This window comes from Chiloscyllium punctatum, chromosome 23 (genome assembly GCF_047496795.1).
Source record: "Chiloscyllium punctatum isolate Juve2018m chromosome 23, sChiPun1.3, whole genome shotgun sequence".
Classification (NCBI taxonomy): domain Eukaryota; kingdom Metazoa; phylum Chordata; class Chondrichthyes; order Orectolobiformes; family Hemiscylliidae; genus Chiloscyllium; species Chiloscyllium punctatum.
The window spans coordinates 61,025,325-61,045,961 of NC_092761.1; the positions used below are offsets into that span (position 1 = coordinate 61,025,325).

Consider the following 20,637-nt stretch of genomic DNA (forward strand, 5'->3'; position numbering starts at 1 on the left):
ATAAATCTGTGTTAGGTACAAATTATTTGCATATGCTTAAAAGCGACATACTACCTTTATGGAAAGGCGTCACTGAATGTGTATGATTTCAAAATTTATGCAAAAACATCCTAACTAGATATATTTCCATCCTTCTCTTCTACACTCCATGTTCCATTTAGCTTTGAGAATTTTTCTATATCTTATTACTATGTTATCTTTTTAACAGCTAAAAGTTGCATTTTACCTTACAGGTAGCTCTTAATTGTGCCAGCAGGTGGCATTGTGGCACCACCAGGCTCCAGATTTTTTTCTTCAAGAATATCAGTTTCGGAGAAGGGCACTACAAAAAGGAGCATTTCTGTCTCCACCATGAAATACTAGGTTAAGATAATGTCACCATTTTCCCAGCGGACTACAGGGCTGCTCTCTCATTAGAGAGAGATGATTCGAGGTGAGATTATCCAGAGGATCACCTATTTAGGACAAAAGTTTCAGGCTGAAATCTTAACATTTAAACTTTCTTTTATTAATTCAAAGGCATTAGAACATAAACACATTAGAATATATAGCCTTGCCTATATTCACCAACATTTTAGATTTTAAAAAAAACTTCATATACAAAACAAGATATTTATTCAAAATAAATTAGTTACAAAATGTAAGTTTCCAAAATACAAAAACAAACATTAAATAATCAATTGCATAATACAATTACAAAATCTGCTTGATTCATTGTTAGTCATAACTTTAAATACTTCTGCCACATCCCACCTCCAACAACAAAAATTCTCCTTTGAGCCAACAAGCTTTGTTCTGATTTTTCCTGTCTCACATTTTCTATGTCTTTCAACTGGTTGGCAGCATCCTAGTGAATTTCTAATGCCTCAACATCTTGGAGCCTGAGTGGAGCCCACAACTGCACATGGTACTCAACCTTAGCAGACATTTACTGCTGAGGTCTCCGGGAGGAATGAGACCTGGCTGTGAGAACACAGACTGAAAGAATGTTCATACATGGTATCTCATAGCTTCTGTTTATTTGTAAACAAACACACCCTTTGAGGTGCATGTTTGGAATCTGCATTTTCCATAGGTTGACAATGAAATAAACTATTCCCACCTGCCTACTTTTGGCCCATATCCCAGCAGGAATCGCTAGAGTCAGGGAGGGTCCCAGAGGACTGAAAAATCGCTAATGTAACACCCCTATTTAAAAAGGGAGTATGGCAAAAGACAGAAAATTACAGGCCGATTAGCCTAACCTTGAGTATGAGTAAGATCCTGGAATCCATTATGAAGGATGAGATTTCTGAAAACTTGGAAGTGTATGGTAAAAAAGGGCAAAGTCAGCATGGTTTCATCAAGAGGAGGTCAAGCCTGACAAATCTGCTAGAAGTCTTTGGGGCAGCACCATGGTTAGCACTGTTGCTTCAAAGCACCAGGGACATGGGTTCAATTCCAGCCTCGGGCGATTGTCTGTGTGAAGTTTGCACATTGTCCCGGTGTCTGTGTGGGTTTCCTCTGGGTGGTCCGGTTTCCTCCCACAGTCTAAAGATGTGCATGTTAGGTGAATTGGCAATGCTAAATTGCCCATAGTTTTCAGGGATGTGTCGGTTAGGTGTATTAGTCAGGGGTAAATGTAGAGTAGTAGCTTAGGGTAATGGGTCTGGGAAATGGCCTGTTTCCACACTGTAGGGGTTCTGTGTAACGAGCAGATTATACCAAGGAAAGCCAATGGATGTTTTCTACCTGGACTTCATGAAGGCCTTTTGACAAAGAACCACATAAGGAGGCTGTTGAGTAAGATAAGGGCCCATGGTGTTAGAGGCAAGGTACTAGCGTATATAGAAATTTGGCTGTCTGGCAGGAAGCAGAGAGGGGGGAATAAAAGGGTCCTTCTCAAGATGGCAGCTGGTGTTCCGCAAGTCTCAGTGTTGGAAACACAACTTTTCACTTTGTATGTAAATAATCTAGATGAAGGAACTAAGAGTATTCTGGCTAAGTTTGCAGATGATACAAAGATAGTGGGACAGGTGGTATTGAGCTGGCAGGGATGCTGCAGATGGATTTGGACAGGTTAGGAGAGTGGGTAAAGAAGTGGCAGATGGAGTACAACATGGGGAAGTGTGAGGTCATGCACTTTGGTAGGAAGAATACAGGCTTGGACTATTTTTTTAAATGGAGAGAAAATTCAGAAGCCTGAATTGCAAAGAAAATTGGGAGCTCTCGTCTAGGATTCTCAAGGTAAACTTGCAGGTTGAGTCAGTAGCTAGAAAGACAAATACAATGTTGGCATTTATTTTTGAGAGGACTTGAATATAAAAAGCAGGGATGTACTTCTAAGGCTCTAGAAGGCTCTGATCAGAGAATATTTAGAGTATTGTGCACAGTTTTGGGCCCAGTATCTCAGGAATGATTACTGACCTTGGAACAGGTTCAGAGGAGGTACACGAGAGTGGTCCCACGAATGGAAAGTGTAACATATGAGGAACGTTTGCAGACTCTAGGTCTATATTTGGTGGAGTTTAGAAGGATGTGGGAGATCTATTTGAAATTTACAGAATACTGAATGGCGTAGACAGTGTGGATGTTGGGAAGATGTTTTCACTGGTAGGAGAGACTAGGACCTGAGATAAGGAGAAACGTCTTCAACCAGAGAGTGGTGAATCTATGGAATTCACTACCACAGAAGGCTGTGGAGACCAGGTCATTGAGTATATTTAAGACGGAGATAGATAGGTTCTTGATTGTCAAAGGTGACGGGGAGAAACCAGGAGAATGGGGTTGAGAAACTTATCAGGCATGATTGAATGTCGATGGGCTGAATGGCCAAATTTCTGCACTGTCTTATATACTAAACTGTTCTTATTTATGCACTTATCCAAATGTGTTTTAAACGTTGAAATTATACCCACATCCAACACTTCCTCAGGAAGTTCATTCCGCATGTGAATGACCTTATTGTGTAAACAAAAAATTGCCCCTCATGTTTTTATTAAATCTCTCTTCTCTCACCTTAAAACGTGCACCCTTGTCTTGAAATCTCCCACCCTAGGGAAAAGATACCTATGATTAACCTTATCCATATACCCCCTCACTATTATAAACTTCTATAAAGACCCCTCTCAACTTCCTACGCCCCAGTGAAAAAAAAGTCCCAGACTATCCAGCCTTCCTTTATAACTCAAACCTTCCATTCTGGGCAACATCCTAGTAAATCTCTTCTGAACCCACTGCAGCTTAATAATATCTTTCCTACATCTGGGCAATCAGAACTGGACACAGTGCTGCAGAAGAGGCCTCACTCCCTCAGAGTCATTCCTAAATTAATCTAGTTCCATTTGCCAGTATTTGGCCCATATTCCTCTAAACCCTTCTGATTCATGTACCACGATGTAATTAAGCCCACCTCCACCATATTCTCTGGCAGCTCATTCCACACACGTACCATCCTCTGCATGAAAAGGTTAGCTCTCAGGTCCTTTTTAAATCTTTCCCCTCTCACCTTAAACCTATGCCCTTGAGTTTTGGACTCTTCCACCCTGGGGAAAAGACCTTTGCTATTCACCCTATCCATGTTCCTCTCAAGGGTCTCCCTTCAGCCTTTGATGCTCCAGGGAAAATAGCCCCAGTCTATTCAGCCTTTCCCTGTAGCTCAAACCTTCCAACCCTCTCAACATCCTTGTAAATGTTTTCTGAACCCTTTCAAGTTTCACAATATCCTTCCTATAGCAGGGAGACTAGAACTGACCGCAGTATTCCAATACTGGCCTAAACAATTGCTCTGTACAGCCGCAACATGACCTCCCAACTCTTATACTCAATGCACTGACCAATAAAGGCACACAGACCAAATGCCTTCTTCACTATTCTATCTACCTGTGACTCTACTTTCAAGGAACTATGAATCTGCACTCCAAGGTGTATTTGTTCACCAATGGTCCCCAGGACCTTACCATTAAGTGGATAAGTCCTGTCCTGATTTGTCTTTCCAAAATGCAGCAACTCACATTTATCTAAATTAAACTCCATCTGCCACTCATTGGCCCACTGGCCCATCTGATCAAGGTCCTGTTGTATGTACTCTGAGGTAACCTTTTTCGCTGTCCACTATATCTCCAACTCATGTTGAAATGAAGAATTATTCTCCTTTTCTCAATGGTCTCTCCTTCTCTCCAGTAAACTGCAGACTGTTCAGTAATGGTAGCCTTCTTCTCCAAGCAGGCTACTCTTCAGGCACTGGTATCAACAATCCACTGACCTAGAGGGTGATGATAAAGCTGAGCTTTATTCACTGACACAAGGCTGATGCACCTTATTCAGTACTGTTAATTTCTATGATTCTGGGAGCTACTTTCTGCATATTGATACTCCAGTCTTTTACCAAAATATTGCTTCATCAAGAACTGGAGTGTTTTTTAAAAAAATTCAGCTCACTACCACTTTCACCAGAGTAATTAAGGATGGGCAATAAATGCTGGCTCAACCCACATTCCATGAACAGATTTTTAAACAGTTACTTTTGACTCCCTTCCCTGATCCCAGGAAAATAAATGTAACCCCATGATGCATGGGATTTTTTGTTTAAAGTGGTTAAGTTTAACTCATTCATATATTACCATGGGTTGACTATTTCCCACCAGATATTACAGGGGCCACACCTCATGCTTTTCCACAAAAATACACCTTTTAAGAGTGTTTTAACAAGTAGTCATTGCCACACACCGATACAAAATACAGGGATTCTAGATCACTCCTCAGTTCCGAAGGAGCTTAGCTTCCACGTGCTCCACAATGTAATGGGGAAAGAGTAGAATCAAGCCTGTCAGGAGCGCCACAATCAGTACACACAGCAGACAATAGCGGCCAATGAAGAAACGGTCATAAATCTGAAAGAGAAACAAAAGAGGCACATGGGTCAGAGCCGGTCCCGCCTTTCCAACCCTTTTCTCCTGCATGAAAGTAAGCGATCTGCTTCCAGATTTAAATCTCATCGTTCAGCTTGACCACAAAGAAGTGCAAAGAGCCAGCAGAAATAACCTAGATGATCCTGAGATAAAGATAATGCCCCCACTTCTGACTGCCAATTAGTGACCACCCCTGTCCCCAACAGCGACAACCAGTCCTAGAGGTAATTTTAACCCAAAAGAAATGAACACTAGTTAGTAATAAAAGAAAAATATTAAAATAACCTGGGTTATTTAATTAGGAATCTGCAAAGTTCCACAGTAAGATCTTGGAATAACATTGAAATTTCTCTTGACAGCATGCCAAAATTATGGATTGTTTCTGGCACAATGTTTTATTTCCAAGGTCGAACCATTGTAAACAGAAACCTTTGAGAAAGATAGCTTACAAACCCCTTCAGTTGAATACGGCTTAAAAAAAGAGCATAGAAAACAAGTAACTCTTACACAAAGAGCTTACATATAATTCACTCATTTTCAATAAAAAAATGAAGAATGGTTTTGACTTGGAAGAAATGGTATTTCACAAGTCTGAACGTTAACATGTCAAATGCAGTGACACTACTTGCATGACACAGACAGTAGGTAATGAAATACAAGATTCTGGATTAGTGGTGCTGGAAGAGCACAGCAGTTCAGGCAGATGCCCGAAACGTCAATTCTCCTGTTCCTTGGATGCTGCCTGACCTGCTGCGCTTTTCCAGCAGCACATTTCCACAGAACTGACCCATCTGACTACCAGGACAGCAATAGTGCAAGAGAGAAGGTGAATGACAGCATCCTGAGCAAGACAGGGAAAATCATCCTGGTTTCTGATTGATATCTAGCAATGTCCACTGAGGATTGTGCAAATGTGTGTGGCAAGTAAAGAAAGAATCTAATCAGCCATGATGCCTTTCATGATCAACAAACCGGACAGGGCCAAATGTAAGCCCATGTAAAGAATAAGTGCTGTCTATGGAACAGCATCTCAATAAGTGCACTTTCAAAGGTGAAGAGAAATTTGGAGACTTTCTGTAAATTCCTAGCATCTGGGGAAGTAGAATCCAAAACACAACACTCCAACAAGTGGAACCAATTATAGAAATCAGCTGCAGCAAGGATAAGATGACCTGGTACTTTTAAGTGATGTTCTCATATTATAGAGTCATAGAGATGTACAGCACAGAAACAGACGCATTCGTTCAACTCATCCATGCCAACCAGATATCCCAACCTAATTTAGTCCCACCTGCCAACACCCGGCCCATATCCCTCCAAACCCTTCCTATTCATATAACCATCCAGATGTCTTTTAAATGTTGCAATTGTACTAGCCTCCACCACTTCCTCTGGCAGCTCATTCCATACACGCACCACCCGCTGTGTGAAAAAAATTGCCCCTTAGGTCTCTTTTATATCTTTCTCCTCTCACCCTAAACCTATGCCCTCTGGTTCTGGACTCCCCCATCCCAGGGAAAAGACTTTGTCTATTTATCCTATCCATGCCCCTCATGATTTTATAAACCTCAACAAGGTCACTCCTCAGCCTCCGATGCTCCAGGGAAAACAGCCCCAGCCTATTCAACCTCTCCCTATAGCTCAAATCCTCCAACCCTGGCAACATCCTTGTAAATCTTTTCTGAACCCTTTCAAGTTTCACAATATCCTTCCAATAGGCCTACAGCAGCCTAACCAGTGTCCTGTATAGCCGCAACATGACCTCCCAACTCCTGTACTCAATACTCTGACCAATAAAGGAAAGCATACCAAATGCCTTCTTCACTATCCTATCTACCTACAACTCTACTTTCAAGGAGCTATGAACCTGCACTCCAAGGTCTCTTTGTACAGCAACACTCCCTCGGACCTTACCATAAAGTGTATAAGTCCTGCTAAGATTTGCTTTCCTAACATTTATCTAAATTAAACTCCATCTACCACACCTCAGCCCACTGGCTCATCTGATCAAGATCCCGTTGTAATCTGAGGTAACCTTCTTCGCTGTCCACTACACCTCCAATTTTGGTGTCATCTGCAAACTTACTAACTATACCTTTGAAGCTCACATCCAAATCATTTATATAAATGATGAAAAGTAGTGGACCCAGCACCCATTCTTGTGGCACTCCACTGGTCATAAGCCTCCAATCTGAAAAGCAACCCTCCACCACCACCCTCTGACTTTTACCTTTGACCCAGTTCTCCCTGAATTCCACGAGATCTAACCTTGCTCATCAGTCTCCCATGAGGAATCTTGTCGAACACCTTACTGAATATAATGAAATGAATGGCTGAGTCTAGATACATACTATATCATCAATTTGTTGACAAACTGTTCAATTAAACTTTAAACAACCAGAACTTCTTAAATGTACATCAAATCTAAGGAATATTGAAATAGTCAGACATGGTGAGGGAATGGAAGATACATTTTTTGATGGTGGCTGAAAATGTGTTGCTGGAAAAGCGCAGCAGGATAGGCAGCATCCAAGGAGCAGAAGAATAGCCATTTCGGGCATGAGCCCTTCTTCACTTTGGCTTTTTTCAAAACCAGCCATAAACCTAGCAAACAGGTAAACACTACTCTGAATACAGATAAAATCTTGGTTCAAACATATCAAATCAACCTCAAAAAATAGAACAATAACTGGACTATACATTTTTCTTTGTTGTTCTGCTGTTACTATTTTGATCAATGACAACTTCAAAAACTGCACTAACCTCATTAAGAATAGGTGCACAATTAAAATGAATCCTAAACATAAATGGATGTTGTTGACTTATTATGTTGCTTTGTTGTTGTTTTGGATTGTGGGAGCAAGGAAGAACAAGGTAACGACTCACCCTTTTATATTTTTGGAGGCACTAGTGTATTCATTGTTAGGTTCCTTTGTTTAGTAAAAGGGATCCAGGATGCAATGATCTCTCAAAAATCATCCGACTTACGGAGCTTCAAGTTTTTTTCTGCTGGGTAGTAAGTTCACTTTCTAGCCCCATTCCCAAGAAGAGGGGAAGGCCCTGTCAAAACCTTTGGCCTGATGGCTGCTTTGTGATGTAAAGTGACACCAAACAGCAGGGGTTCAATTGTCAAGTCACCATGAACAACCCACCCTCTCAACACGCTCCTTGTGGTGACCCTTGGGTTAAACTGTCCACCAGTCGCCTCTTGCTAATACGAGAATAGCCAATGGTCTTTTGGGACAACAGCAACTTTAAATATCCTGTTTCACAATTCCTTCAAACTCCACAGAGTGAAGGCCCATTCTATTCAATCTCTCTTCTCCTCTCTTTCCAGGAAGTTATCCAGTTAATACTTGCTGCACTCTTTCAATAAGTATATCTTTGCTTAGCACAAAGACAAATATTGCAAAGTATACTTCAGGCAGCATCTCACTTTGCCCCTTACAATCATTTCCTTATTCTTGTATTCCTACTGTCTTGTAATAGTGGCTGACACACTATTTGCTTTCCCAAATGTTCGCTGTACCTCCATGTTAAATACATATTTCTTATGCAAGGACAGCCAAATTTCTCTGAATATCAACATTAAAGGATTTCTCAATATTTAAAATTTAATAAATTTTTCTGTTCTTCTCAACCAAGTGTCACATTTCCCACTTTATTAACCATCTTTTTGTCCACTCACCACCAGAATGCCTCATGTGCAAGGTAGCATTAACAGAACTTGCAGATAACATTGAGCTTGAGCAATAACTGGGAAACACTGTCCAGCTTAGTGATTGAGGCCAGGATATTAAAATGAAAGAGCACAAAACATTCACGTCCTAGAATAATGACATCAACTGGGTGCTTGGGCTTTTTATAAGCAAACATATTTTGACAAAACCCAGTGGCATCACGATTGCTGTGCTGTAAGCTGATCTATATTAACAATAGGGCAGCATGGTGGCTCCGTGGTTCGCACTGCTGCCCTCACAGCACCAGGGACCTGGGTTCAATTCTAGCCTCTGGCGTCTGTCTGTGTGGAGTTTGCACATTCTCCCAGTGTCTGCGTGGGTTTCCTACGGGTGCTCCGGTTTCCTCCCAAAGGGTTAGGTGAATTGGCTATGCTAAACTGCGCATAGTGTTCAGAGATGTGTAGCTTAGGTGCATTAGTCAGGAGTAAATGTAGGGGAATGGGGCTGGGTGAGTTACTCTTCAGAGGGTTGGTGTGGATTTGTTGGGGCGAATGGCCTGTTTGTAGGGATTCTATGATAGGATATGATTCTATGAACATAAATTACTTGAACTAAACTGAACCTTAAATGAAATCATTCATGTCTCAATGTTATGATTGAGACGACAGGACGACAAACGTGACTGTCCAAAAGAAAATCAGTGTTATACTTGCAATTCTATTTTGCTGAACACTTAGAATTCCCAGGTAATGTTAGCATGCAAACCTGCAGCTTTATGTGTGGCCTAAAATATTAATTAGCTGTGAGAGCAGAACAAGCAGAGAGAAAACAGCAGAGAAAGAATGCTAACGAATGCTAATCATTGCCCCTGCAGGTGGTTTTGCCTGTGCTCTCGTGCAGCAATACAAGGAGCTTGATACTCTAAGACGATGTTGAGGAAGAATAAACTCCACCTCAGCAACAGAACAAATCTCCTGTGGACTAGACGGGTGCTCGTTTAACACACCTCATTCTTTAATGAGCCAATTAGTGGGGCCTGATACTGTGAGCAATACACAGAGCTTGGGCCATGTAATATTAATAGTTCATTGGCTTGCGAGCAGAGGTCCTGCCCTGTGCCCTGCTAATTGGTACCATGGTACTGCTATTATTTGATCATAGGTGGAAGTTAGCTGAAGCACACGGCAACATAGTTCTGCTTTAATGTCCAGGTTTGTGAATTCTCTCATCTGATCAGTTGGAGGAGGTGTTCCAGTCAGTCAGTAAACTGGTCAGGCCACATTATTCGCTTTTTTGGGCTTTCATTATTAAAATCTTATGTATTTTTCTATGATATGCTGTACCCAACACTTCACCATTACTGACTGACATAAATACCAAACAGGAACTTGCAACATGTCATATCAGTGAGTACAGCCATTCCATAAAAGTGGCTGCCGGCAATCCCAAGTGCTTTTATGTATCTTTAAATTACAAAGGTTATCAGAAGCAAGCATGATGGTGGTTTTCTAGGTTTCCTCTGAGGCAGTTACACTGTTGGTGTAAACAGATGTGAATACTGCTGAATGCAGTTACTATGGAACGGACAGAAAAGTTGAAGTCACTACCATCTCTTGAAATCATGGATACAGGTCGTTCTACTATAATGCACGTTTTGTTAATGAGAATTCGCTGTAACGCAATTGCCAAATTGGGCACACGGTTTCTAAGCACAAACTTTTAAAGTGTGTGTTGGCTGTAACACAATTTCATCACCAATACTTTAAGTGCTGTTTCTAAAGTGATATTTTTCTATAACATGGGACTGTACAAGAACACAACCGTCACATTATAGAAGTACTGCTGTTTCTCAGTTGTTATCTGTGCTCTTAATTCTAATTTGCAGTGTAGCTACGATAGTTTCTGAAGCACTCTGAGCCAATGTGTACTGCATTGCAGAAATCCGTGAAGTAAATGGCAGTTCTGCCAAACAAATGGGAAATATATATGATGTATATCATTTATACAGAATAGTGGAGAGATAAAGAGAGGTAAAGTCAGATAACAGATGGAGGGAAATTCCTCTCTCCCTATTTGTTTGTTTTGTAAATCATGCATTGTGATGTTGAATGTAAAGTTATTGCTGTAATGAAAACTGCTCAAAGATGGTTACTTTGATGGTGTTTGGTATAACCACACTATGTAAAATTAGTCTTGTGGAGCTGCATTCACAAACACTTAGGAACCTCTGTTGCCGTCTCCTATGCTTTCTGACATGGTCCAACAAGTATTTCTAAGGTCTACTGTTTCAGCTTCCTCTTAAAAAAAACTTCAGAGTCTGTGCTACAATTGTTGACTGATTTCTCAGGCTCTGCATCAGCTCAGGGACTTTTCTGGACTGTCACGTTCCCACTCCATATTAACAATCTCATCTACTCATCATTCAACATAATATTTTATGTCGATTGTACTCTTCAACTTCTTTTGAACTGCACACACAAGGCACAGATGTTGTTCCTCATTCGGTGCAATTGTTGCACCATTAGATTTTGGTCACTTTTGAGCTTTGCAATGAAAATTGTGACCCTTTCAAATCTCTGAAAGTCTCAAAACTACCTTCATTTTTGTTTTAATTGCTGAAATTCTTCTCTATTCTGACCTCAGGTGCAACTCCTCATCCTTGCCATATCTATATTTTTGAGGGATATTTCTATATCAATTCAATGGTCCTCAGCTTGTGGGATGTGACCCTCACTGGTGATGTAGAAACAGTGGATGGGATTACAAAGCTACACCAAAGTCTGGAGGCCAATAAAAATAGCAGTAACATTCAACTTGTAATTATTAAAGTTTGCACCTACTTGCCTCTAGATAAGACCATAAGACATAGGAGTAGAAGTAAGGCCATTCGGCCCATCGAGTCCACTCAGCCATTCAATCATGACTGATGGGCATTTCAACTCCACTTACCCGCATTCTCCCCGTAGCCCTTAATTCCTCGAGACAACAAGAATCTATCAATCTCTGCCTTGAAGACATTTAGCGTCCCGGCCTCCACTGCACTCTGCGGCAATGAATTCCACAGGCCCACCACTCTCTGGCTGAAGAAATGTCTCTGCATTTCTGTTCTGAATTTACCCCCTCTAATTCTAAGGCTGTGTCCACGGGTCCTAGTCTCCTCACCTAACGGAAACAATTTCCTAGCATCCACCCTTTCCAAGCCATGTATTATCTTGTACGTCTCTATTAAGTCTCCCCTTAATCTTCTAAACGCCAATGAATACAATCCCAGGATCCTCAGCCGTTCCTCATATGTTAGACCAGCCATTCTAGGGATCATCCGTGTGAATCTCCGCTGGACACGTTCCAGTGCTAGTATGTCCTTCCTGAGGTGTGGGGACCAAAACTGGACACAGTACTCCAAATGGGGCCTAACCAGAGCTTTATAAAGTCTCAGTAGCACAATGGTGTTTTTATATTCCAACCCTCTTGAGATAAGTGACAACATCGCATTCGCTTTCTTAATCACAGACTCAACCTGCATGTTGACCTTTAGAGAATCCTCGACTAGCACTCCCAGATCCCTTTGTACTTTGGCTTTACGAATTTTCTTTAGAAAGTAGTCTATGCTTTTATTCTTTTTGCCAAAGTGCAAGACCTCGCATTTGTTCATGTTGAATTCCATCAGCCATTTCGTGGACCACTCTCCCAAACTGTCTAGATCCTTCTGTAGCCTCCCCACTTCCTCAGTACTACCTGCCTGTCCACCTAACTTCGTATCATCTGCAAACTTCGCTAGAATGCCCCCAGTCCCTTCATCCAGATCATTAATATATAATGCGAACAGCTGTGGCCCCAACACTGAACCCTGCGGGACACCGCTTGTCACCGGCTGCCATTCCGAAAAAGAACCTTTTATCCCAACTCTCTGCCTTCTGTCAGACAGCCAATCCTCAATCCATACCAGTAGCTCACCTTGAACACTATGGGCACTCACCTTGCTCAGCAGCTTCCCGTGTGGAACCTTATCAAAGGCCTTTTGGAAGTCTAGATAGACCACATCCACTGGGTTTCCCTAGTCTAACCTACTTCTCACCTCTTCAAAGAATACCAACAGGTTTGTCAGGCATGACCTCCCCTTACTAAATCCATGTTGACTTGTTCTAATCAGACTCTGCTCTTCTAAGAATTTAGAAACCTCATCCTTAATGATGGATTCTAGAATTTTACCAACAACCGAGGTTATGCTAATTGGCCTATAATTTTCCATCGTTTGTCTTGATCCTTTCTTGAACAAGGGGGTTACAACAGCGATCTTCCAATCATCCGGGACTGTCCTTGACTCCAGTGACTCTTGAAAGATCTCAACCAATGCCTCTGCTATTTCCTCAGCCACCTCTCTCAGAACTCTAGGATGTATCCCATCGGGGTAAAAACAATGACTGCAGATGCTGAAAACCAAATACTGGATTAGTGGTGCTGGAAGAGCACAGCAGTTCAGGCAGCATCCAACGAGCAGCGAAATCGACGTTTCGGGCAAAAGCCCTTCATCAGGAATGGGGCCAGGAGATTTATCAATTTTAAGACTTTTTAGCTTTTCTAGCACTATCTCTTTTGTAATGGCAACCATACTCAGCTCAGCCCCCTGACTCCCTTTAATTGTTGGGATATTACTCATGTCTTCCACTGTGAAAACTGACGCAAAGTACTTGTTAAGTTCTCCTGCTATTTCCTTATCTCCCATCACTAGGCTTCCAGCATCAGTTTGAAGTGGTCCAATGTCTACTTTTGCCTGTCGTTTGTTTCTTATGTATTGAAAGAAACTTTTACTATCATTTCTAATATTACTGGCTAGCCTACCTTCATATTTGATCCTCTCCTTTCTTATTACTCTCTTTGTTATCCTCTGGTTGTTTTTTTAGCCTTCCCAATCTTCTGATTTCCCACTGCTCTTGGCCACTTTATAGGATCTCTCTTTTTCTTTAATACATTTCCTGACTTCCTTTGTCAGCCATCTTTTACAGTGTCCTCAATTATACCCACAAACTCCTGCCATTTTTGCTCTACTGTCTTCCCCGCTAGCCTCTGCTTCCAGTCTATTTTTGTCAGTTCCTCTCTCATGCCCTCATAACTACCTTTATTTAACTGTAACACCATTACATCCAATTTTGCCTTCTCTCTTTCAAACTCCAGACTGAACTCTACCATATTATGATCGTTGCTTCCTAAGGGTTCCCTTACTTTAAGATCTTTTATAAAGTCTGGTTCATTGCAAAGCACTAGGTCCAGAATAGCCTGCTTCCTTGTGGGCTCCATGACAAGCTGTTCCAAAAAGCCATCCTGTAAGCATTCCATGAATTCCCTTTCTTTGGATCCACTGGCAACATTATTTACCCAGTCCAGCTGCATATTGAAGTCTCCCATGATCACCGTGACCTTGCCTTTCTGACATGCCTTTTCTATTTCCCAGTACATGTTGCATCCCTGGTCCTGACCACTGTTAGGAGGTCTGTACACAACTCCAATTATGTTTTTTTTGCCTTTGTGGTTCCTCAATTCCACCCACACAGACTCCACATCATCTGACGCTATGTCATTCAGTGCCACAGATTTTATTTTGTTCTTAACAAACAAGGCAACCCCACCCCCTCTGCCGACCTCCCTGTCTTTTCGATAAGTTGAAAATCCTTGGAGGTTTAACTGCCAGCCCTGACCCCCCTGTAACCAAGTCTCTGTGATGCCTACATCATAATCATTCACTATGATCTGTGCCATTAGTTTATCTGCTTTGTTATGAATGCTACGAGCATTCAGGTAAAGTGCCTTAATGCTAACTTTCTTATCATTAGAGATATTGGAAGTCATATGATGTCCTAAATTATCCTTGCCTCAATTTTAAATCCGCCTGGACACATGCTATCCTGCTGCTTATCTTTCCATTTAACGCCATACTCCCTGTCGCTTTCACTTTCCCTTCCCCCCAACTCAGAAGTTTAAAGTCCTACTGACCACCGTATTTATCCTTTTCACTAGAACATTGGTACCTGATCAGTTCAGGTGGAGACCGTCCCAACGGTACACATCCCCCCTGTTCCAAAACTAATACCAATGCCCCATCAAGTGGAATCCCTCTTTCCCACACCAATCCCTTAGCCACGTGTTTACTTGCCTAATTTTCTTGTCCCTATGCCAATTGGCACGTGGCTCGGGCAGTAATCCGGAGATTATGACCCTTGAGGACCTGTGCTTCAATTTCCTGCCTAGTGCTTCGTAATCCCAAACAGGTCCTCCAACCTAGTCTTGTCTATGTTGTTAGTACCAACGTGGACCACAACAACTGGATCCTCCCCCTCCTGCTCCAATATCCTTTCGATCTCTGACTGTTGGAGACAGATGCACCTGGAAACTGGGTAGGGTAGCTTCATGAACACCTCGTGGAAGCTACAAACCTTGAATAAGGAGCTACCAGTTTCATGTTTTTACCAAGCAGGGCAACAGCTGCAGAGTTTCTTTTGGTGACAGGCATGGTTAACAGCCGCCATCTGTACAGCAACAATTTGCAGCTATTGTGGGGCAGGAAGAGACTTTTCCTGGTCTTCTATTACAGGAGAATGTAGTGAGTTTGACTACAAGTAATAACAGGAAACTTGAGTATTTTAAAGCATAATCATGAAAATGTGTATGTTGAACTCTCAAATGCAAACTTTAATAATTATAAACTGAATGTTACTGCTATCTTTATTGGCCTCCAGAGTCACATTAATTTTCAACTAGAAGTGTTTGGATTGCGCTATGTTAATTATTTATAACCACATTTTTTAAAAAATCCTTTTGCTACGATTGCAAGATTATCATTGTCAGATTGTTGGTTTTCAGATTTGTTTTTGTTGATTTAGAGGCATGAATGTCCTGTTACTGCACACTTATTAGAAGATGTTTTCAGTATTAATTATTTTATTTTTGGCAGCTGACGTGGTCTTAGGTAATTTAGTTTTGGTGGGAGGTGGGTCCTTGGAAACATCAACATTTTTAGGTGGTGTCCCAGAGAAAATTTTGAAAACTGCTGACCATAAAGCCTAAGTCCATTCAAAACTCAGATAATGTTTCCCTCTCCAGATAATGTTAATGATTTCTTTCTTGCACTACTAAAGTCCAAGTCAGTTACGAGGAAATTTTGCTCATCGGAGAGGTAAGGCTCTCTCTCATACCAACCTCTGCTTCAACCAATCCTCTTTGTAGCTCACGTCTGTGGTCATTACTTCTCTTCTCTTCTCTTCTCTCCTCCTCCTGCCTCCACAACCTCCATCCACCAACAACTCACCTCTCGGAAACAGCCTGGTATTTACTGGCATCTCTTCCACCTGCGCCATCTTTAAAGGCCCGTTGTGCACCTGAACAAGCACCTGGCATTACAGAAATGCCATGCATCGTTGCTGACATTTCCCCTAGACATGTCATATTGAAAGAGACTGGCATCCTGCTTTGTGGTCAGAGACCTGGAGTTTCTTTAGAATGGGATGGTCCATTGCAGGATTTTCTTCCTCTTCACCCAGGAGCAGCAGTGAAGGCCACAACACCAATAGCAGCCTGGTCCAAGGTTGCCACTCAGGTTAAGGTATCCTCAGCCATCTCAAAGTTTGATCAGCAATGTGGCAAGAGGGTCAACAACCTTCTCCTCTCTGCCAACATAAGTGCCACCATTTTCTCTCCGTAACCTCACTATCTGGCTCCCCCCTCCAAAATTAAATTACTGAGCATACCGGGGAAAACGCAGCAGGTCAGGCAGCATCCAAGGAGCAGGAGAATCGACATTTCGGGCATGGGCCCTTCCTGAAGGGCTCATGTCCGAAACGTCGATTCTCCTGCTCCTTGGATGCTGCCTGACCTGCTGCGTTTTTCCAGCAACACATTGTCAGTTCTGATCTCCAGCATCTGCAGTCCTCACTTTCTCCATACCGGGGAAAGCCTCAGTGGACAGGTCTCTGGCACTGAGCCTGGCTCTGTAGCTCAGAAGGGAAGGGGGAGAATAGGAGAGTGATACTGATGGGAGATTCAATGGTTAGAGGAACAGTCAAGAGATTCCGTAGTCACGACAGAGACTCCTGGATGGTATATTGCCTGCTGTGTGTCAGGGTTAGGAATGTCTTAGATCAAGATTACAGGAATCTCAAGGGGGAGGGTAAACAGCCAGACATCATACAGTCATAGCGCCATAGAGACGTACAGCACGGAAACAGACCCTTCGGTCTAACTCATCCATGTCCACTAAATATCCCAACCCAATATAGTTCCAATTGCCAGCACTTGGCCCATATCCCTCCAAACCTTTCCTATTTATATACCCATCCAGATGCCTTTTAAATGCTGCACTTGTACTTGCCTCCACCACTTCCTCTGGCAGCTCATTCCATACACGTAGCACACTCTGCATGAAAAAGTTAACCCTTAGGTCTCTCTTATATCTTTCCTCTCTCTTTGTACCTTTCTCACACTTGCTGTTGGGATACCTGTAATACAGCCCCAACATTCTTAACACACCTTTTCGATTTCTGAGCTCGACCCATAACGCCTCACTGCTCGAATCCTCCATAGTGCCCTCCTTCAGCACAGCTGTGATATTCTCTCTGACCAGTAAGCCAACTCCTCTACCCTTTTTACCTCCCTCTCTATTCCGCCTGAAGCATCTGTATCCTGGGATATTTAATCGCCAATCTTGCCCTTCCCTGAACCAAGTCTCAGTAATAGCAATAACATCATACTCCCAGGTACTAATCCAAGCCCTGCGTTCATCTGCCTTACCTTCTACACTTCTTGCATTAAGACAAATGCACCTCAAACCACCTGTATCCTTTGCGTTCATCATGTGGTCCCTGCCTGGTCTTCCCCTCAGTCACGCTGGCTTCATGATCTAGTTCCTTACAGGCTTTAGTTACTACCTCCTTACTGTCCACTAACCTCTTCATTTGGTTCCCATCCCTCTGTCACTTTAGATTAAATCCTCCCCTACAGCGTTAGGAAAAGCACCCCCTATGACAGTGGCTCCAGTCTTGCCCAGGTTAAGACCTTTGTATTTGTAATAGTCCCACCTCCCCCAGATTTGGTCCCAATGTCCAAACATCTGAACCCTTCCATCCTGCACAATGTTTGAAGCCATGCATTCATCCTGCCTATTCTTTTATTTCTACTCTGACTAGCACGTGGCACTGGTAGCTGGACTGATATTACTGCCATTTTCTCTTCTTTTCCTTTCTCTCATGTTTCTTTGTTTACTCTTGTCCCCTCAAAATTTGACCACCTGACTGTGCCCCCAACTTTGCCCCCCTAATACCCCACTGTGACTGTACACAATGTGCAGGTGCAGACTGTCAGTGACCTTTACACTGATTGTGATGGGGCACTGCAAGATCCCACTCCCTGTCATTCCTCCTCACTGAGAAAGTTGTTATGAAGTTGAAGGAGTATACTCTAGCTTTGAGAGAGAGTGAAAGCTGACGGCTCCTGTCATGTGACTGACTCGCAGAAACAAAGTATAATTTAAAGATGTAACATTTGGCTGTAACCTAGATGACTGAGTTGTTTTCACAGCAGTTTGAATTTAACCAGTTTAAATTATGCCCCTAGATACTAAAACCCAATCGAGTTGGCATTTTACTGTTTTGACAGCAGTTTTGGGTATAAAAAGCAGGCAATTTGGATAGTTAGCCAGGAGAAAGAGCACCAACTGCTATTGTCAGACAGACTGCCTGAAAACACTCTCTGTCAAAGGTAACTTTTATCTCTGAAACACCTTTGTAGCCAAATACCAAAGACAACCCAGGGAGATCTACAAACAGAGGAAGATCAATACCGGAGACAACAGCTGCTTTCGGTTTTGAAAATTAAGTTGCTGTAAATTTAATAGGGGCTTTATTGGACTGTGTCCAACACCATAAAGGGGTAGGTGGCAGTATAATCATGAAGGAATGATTGGGGGTTGGGCAGTATGGGGAAGGGGCTAAAGCAGCAAAGAGGGAGAGGTATTCAAATGGGGGGGGGACAATATTCAGGGGAGCAAAGTATCTGAGGGAAGCAGCAAAATAGTCAAGGGGACTGGAATTGGGGGAAGCAAAATTGTAGGGGCTGAATAATGGGAAAGGGGTTTGCATATTTGGGGGAGTTGCAAGAGGTGGTGGAAGAAGAAAATAGAGCTGATTACAAACTGAGGGCAAATATGTCCCCACACCCCTATTTTTGATTGCCCAACTCTGGGCCACACAATCGGAAGAAGTAAAATTGTGGGGAGAGGGGCAAAATATAGGGAGTAGGATTTTGGTGGGGGAGGGGGCAAAATTGAGAGATGGCAAATTGTGGGTATTGCAAGATGGCAGGGACATAAAGTTTGTGGAGTGGCAAATTCGGGGAGGGGAGGGGGAGCCTTGCAAGGAAAGGAGGCCGCGGTTTGTAGAGGGGAATGAAGGTACACCAGAGTGGACAATTACATGGGGGGGGGGGGGGGGGGATTTTGGGTGAGGTATGCCAAGTTGGGGACAGAAAACATCTGGTAGTGGGGGCAAAACTTGGGGTGGGCACACAGTTGAGACAGGAATATTTGGGGTAAACTGGGCAGCCGGTGTATCAGATAAAGCCCCTTTGTTATGACACAGAGGTAAAACCTTCTAATTAAACCAAACACACAGAAAAGCTCACCTCTGTTAAAGTATGAGTGACAGAGAACTACCCAAAATCCACTATTTAACAAAAGAAATATCAATTTTATTCATTAACTCGAAAAGTGAACATGAACAACAGCTATTTTGTGGTACACACCGATACCAATGACATAGCAAGGAAAAGGAATGAGGACCTGAAAACTGAATAGGGAGAGTTAGATTCGAAGCTAAAAGGCTGGATAAGCAGAGTAGTGATCTCAGGATTGCAACTGGTGCCACGAGCTAGTGAGACTAAGATGTACAGCTGAACACGTTGCTGCAGAGCTGGCGTAGGAGGGAGGGTTTCAGGTTTGTGGATCATTGGTATACCTTCTGAGGGACCTGAACAAGGAGGGCAAGTTGCACCTGAACTGGATGGATACCAATATTCTGGGTGGGAGCTTTGTTAGAGCTCTTTGGGAGGGTTTAAACTAGTTTGGCAGGGGAATGGAAACCAGAGCTATGGATCAGAGGATGGGGAAGCTGGTGAACAAGCAGATACTGTATGCAGAGTGTCTATGAGGAAGGATAGACATTTGACAGGGCAAAGTTGCAGTCAGTGTGATGGGGTGAAGTGTGTCTATTTTAATGCAAGAAGTGTCAGGAATAAGGGTGATGAACTTAAGAGTATTTGGAGCTACGATGTTGTGGCCATTACGGAGACTTGACTATCACAAGGGCAGGAATGGTTGTTGGATGCTGCAGGGTTTAGATGTTTCAAAAAGAATAGGGATGGAGGTAAAAGAAGTGAGGGAAGTGGTATTGCTAATCAGGGGTAGTATCACAGCTGCAGAACAGGAGGTTGTTGAGGAGGGTTTGTCTACTGAGTCAGTATAGGTGCAACAGAGAAAAGGAACAGTCACTTCATCAGGAGTTTTCTACAGACACCCCCCCTCCCCACCCCGCAACAGAGACACTGAGCAGATTGAAATTTGATGTTTGGCTACGAACCAGGTCAGGTGACAGATCTCTCGGTGGGACAGTATTTGGTCATAGTGATCACAATTCCCTTACCTTTATTATAGTCATGGAGAGGGATAGGAAAAGACGGCATGAGAAAGTATTTAACTGGGAGAGGGGGAAATTACAATGCTATCAGGCAGGAACTGTGAAGCATAAATAGGGAACAGATATTCTCAGGGAAATGCATGACAGAGATGTGGAGGTTGTTTAGGGAGCACCTGCTGTGAGTGCTGGATAGCTTTGATCCACTGAGGCAAGGAAGGGATGGTAAGGTGAAGGATCCTTGGATGACAAGGGATGTGGAACATCTAGTCAAGAGGAAGAAGGAAGCTTACGTAAGGTTGAAGAGGCAAGGATCAGACAGGGCTCTAGAGAGTTATAAGGAACTGAAGAATGGACTTAGGAGAGCTGGAAGGGGGCATGAAAAAGCCTTGATGG

At 42.7% G+C, this 20,637-nt stretch overlaps 1 protein-coding gene across 3 annotated transcripts in view; it reads right to left on the minus strand.

The window, feature by feature from the left end:
• Positions 1–534: 534 nt before the first annotated feature.
• The window catches only part of tmem218 (transmembrane protein 218), a 40,538-nt gene continuing 20,435 nt past the window's right edge, over positions 535–20,637 (minus strand). For 2 of the 3 annotated variants that reach the window (XM_072593082.1, XM_072593079.1), the window contains exon 4: positions 535–4,871. In XM_072593082.1, coding sequence (XP_072449183.1) covers positions 4,740–4,871 — 132 coding nt within the window. In that variant the 3' untranslated portion in view covers positions 535–4,739. The remainder of the gene's footprint in view (positions 4,872–20,637) is intronic. The other variant, XM_072593081.1, reaches the window with a different exon arrangement.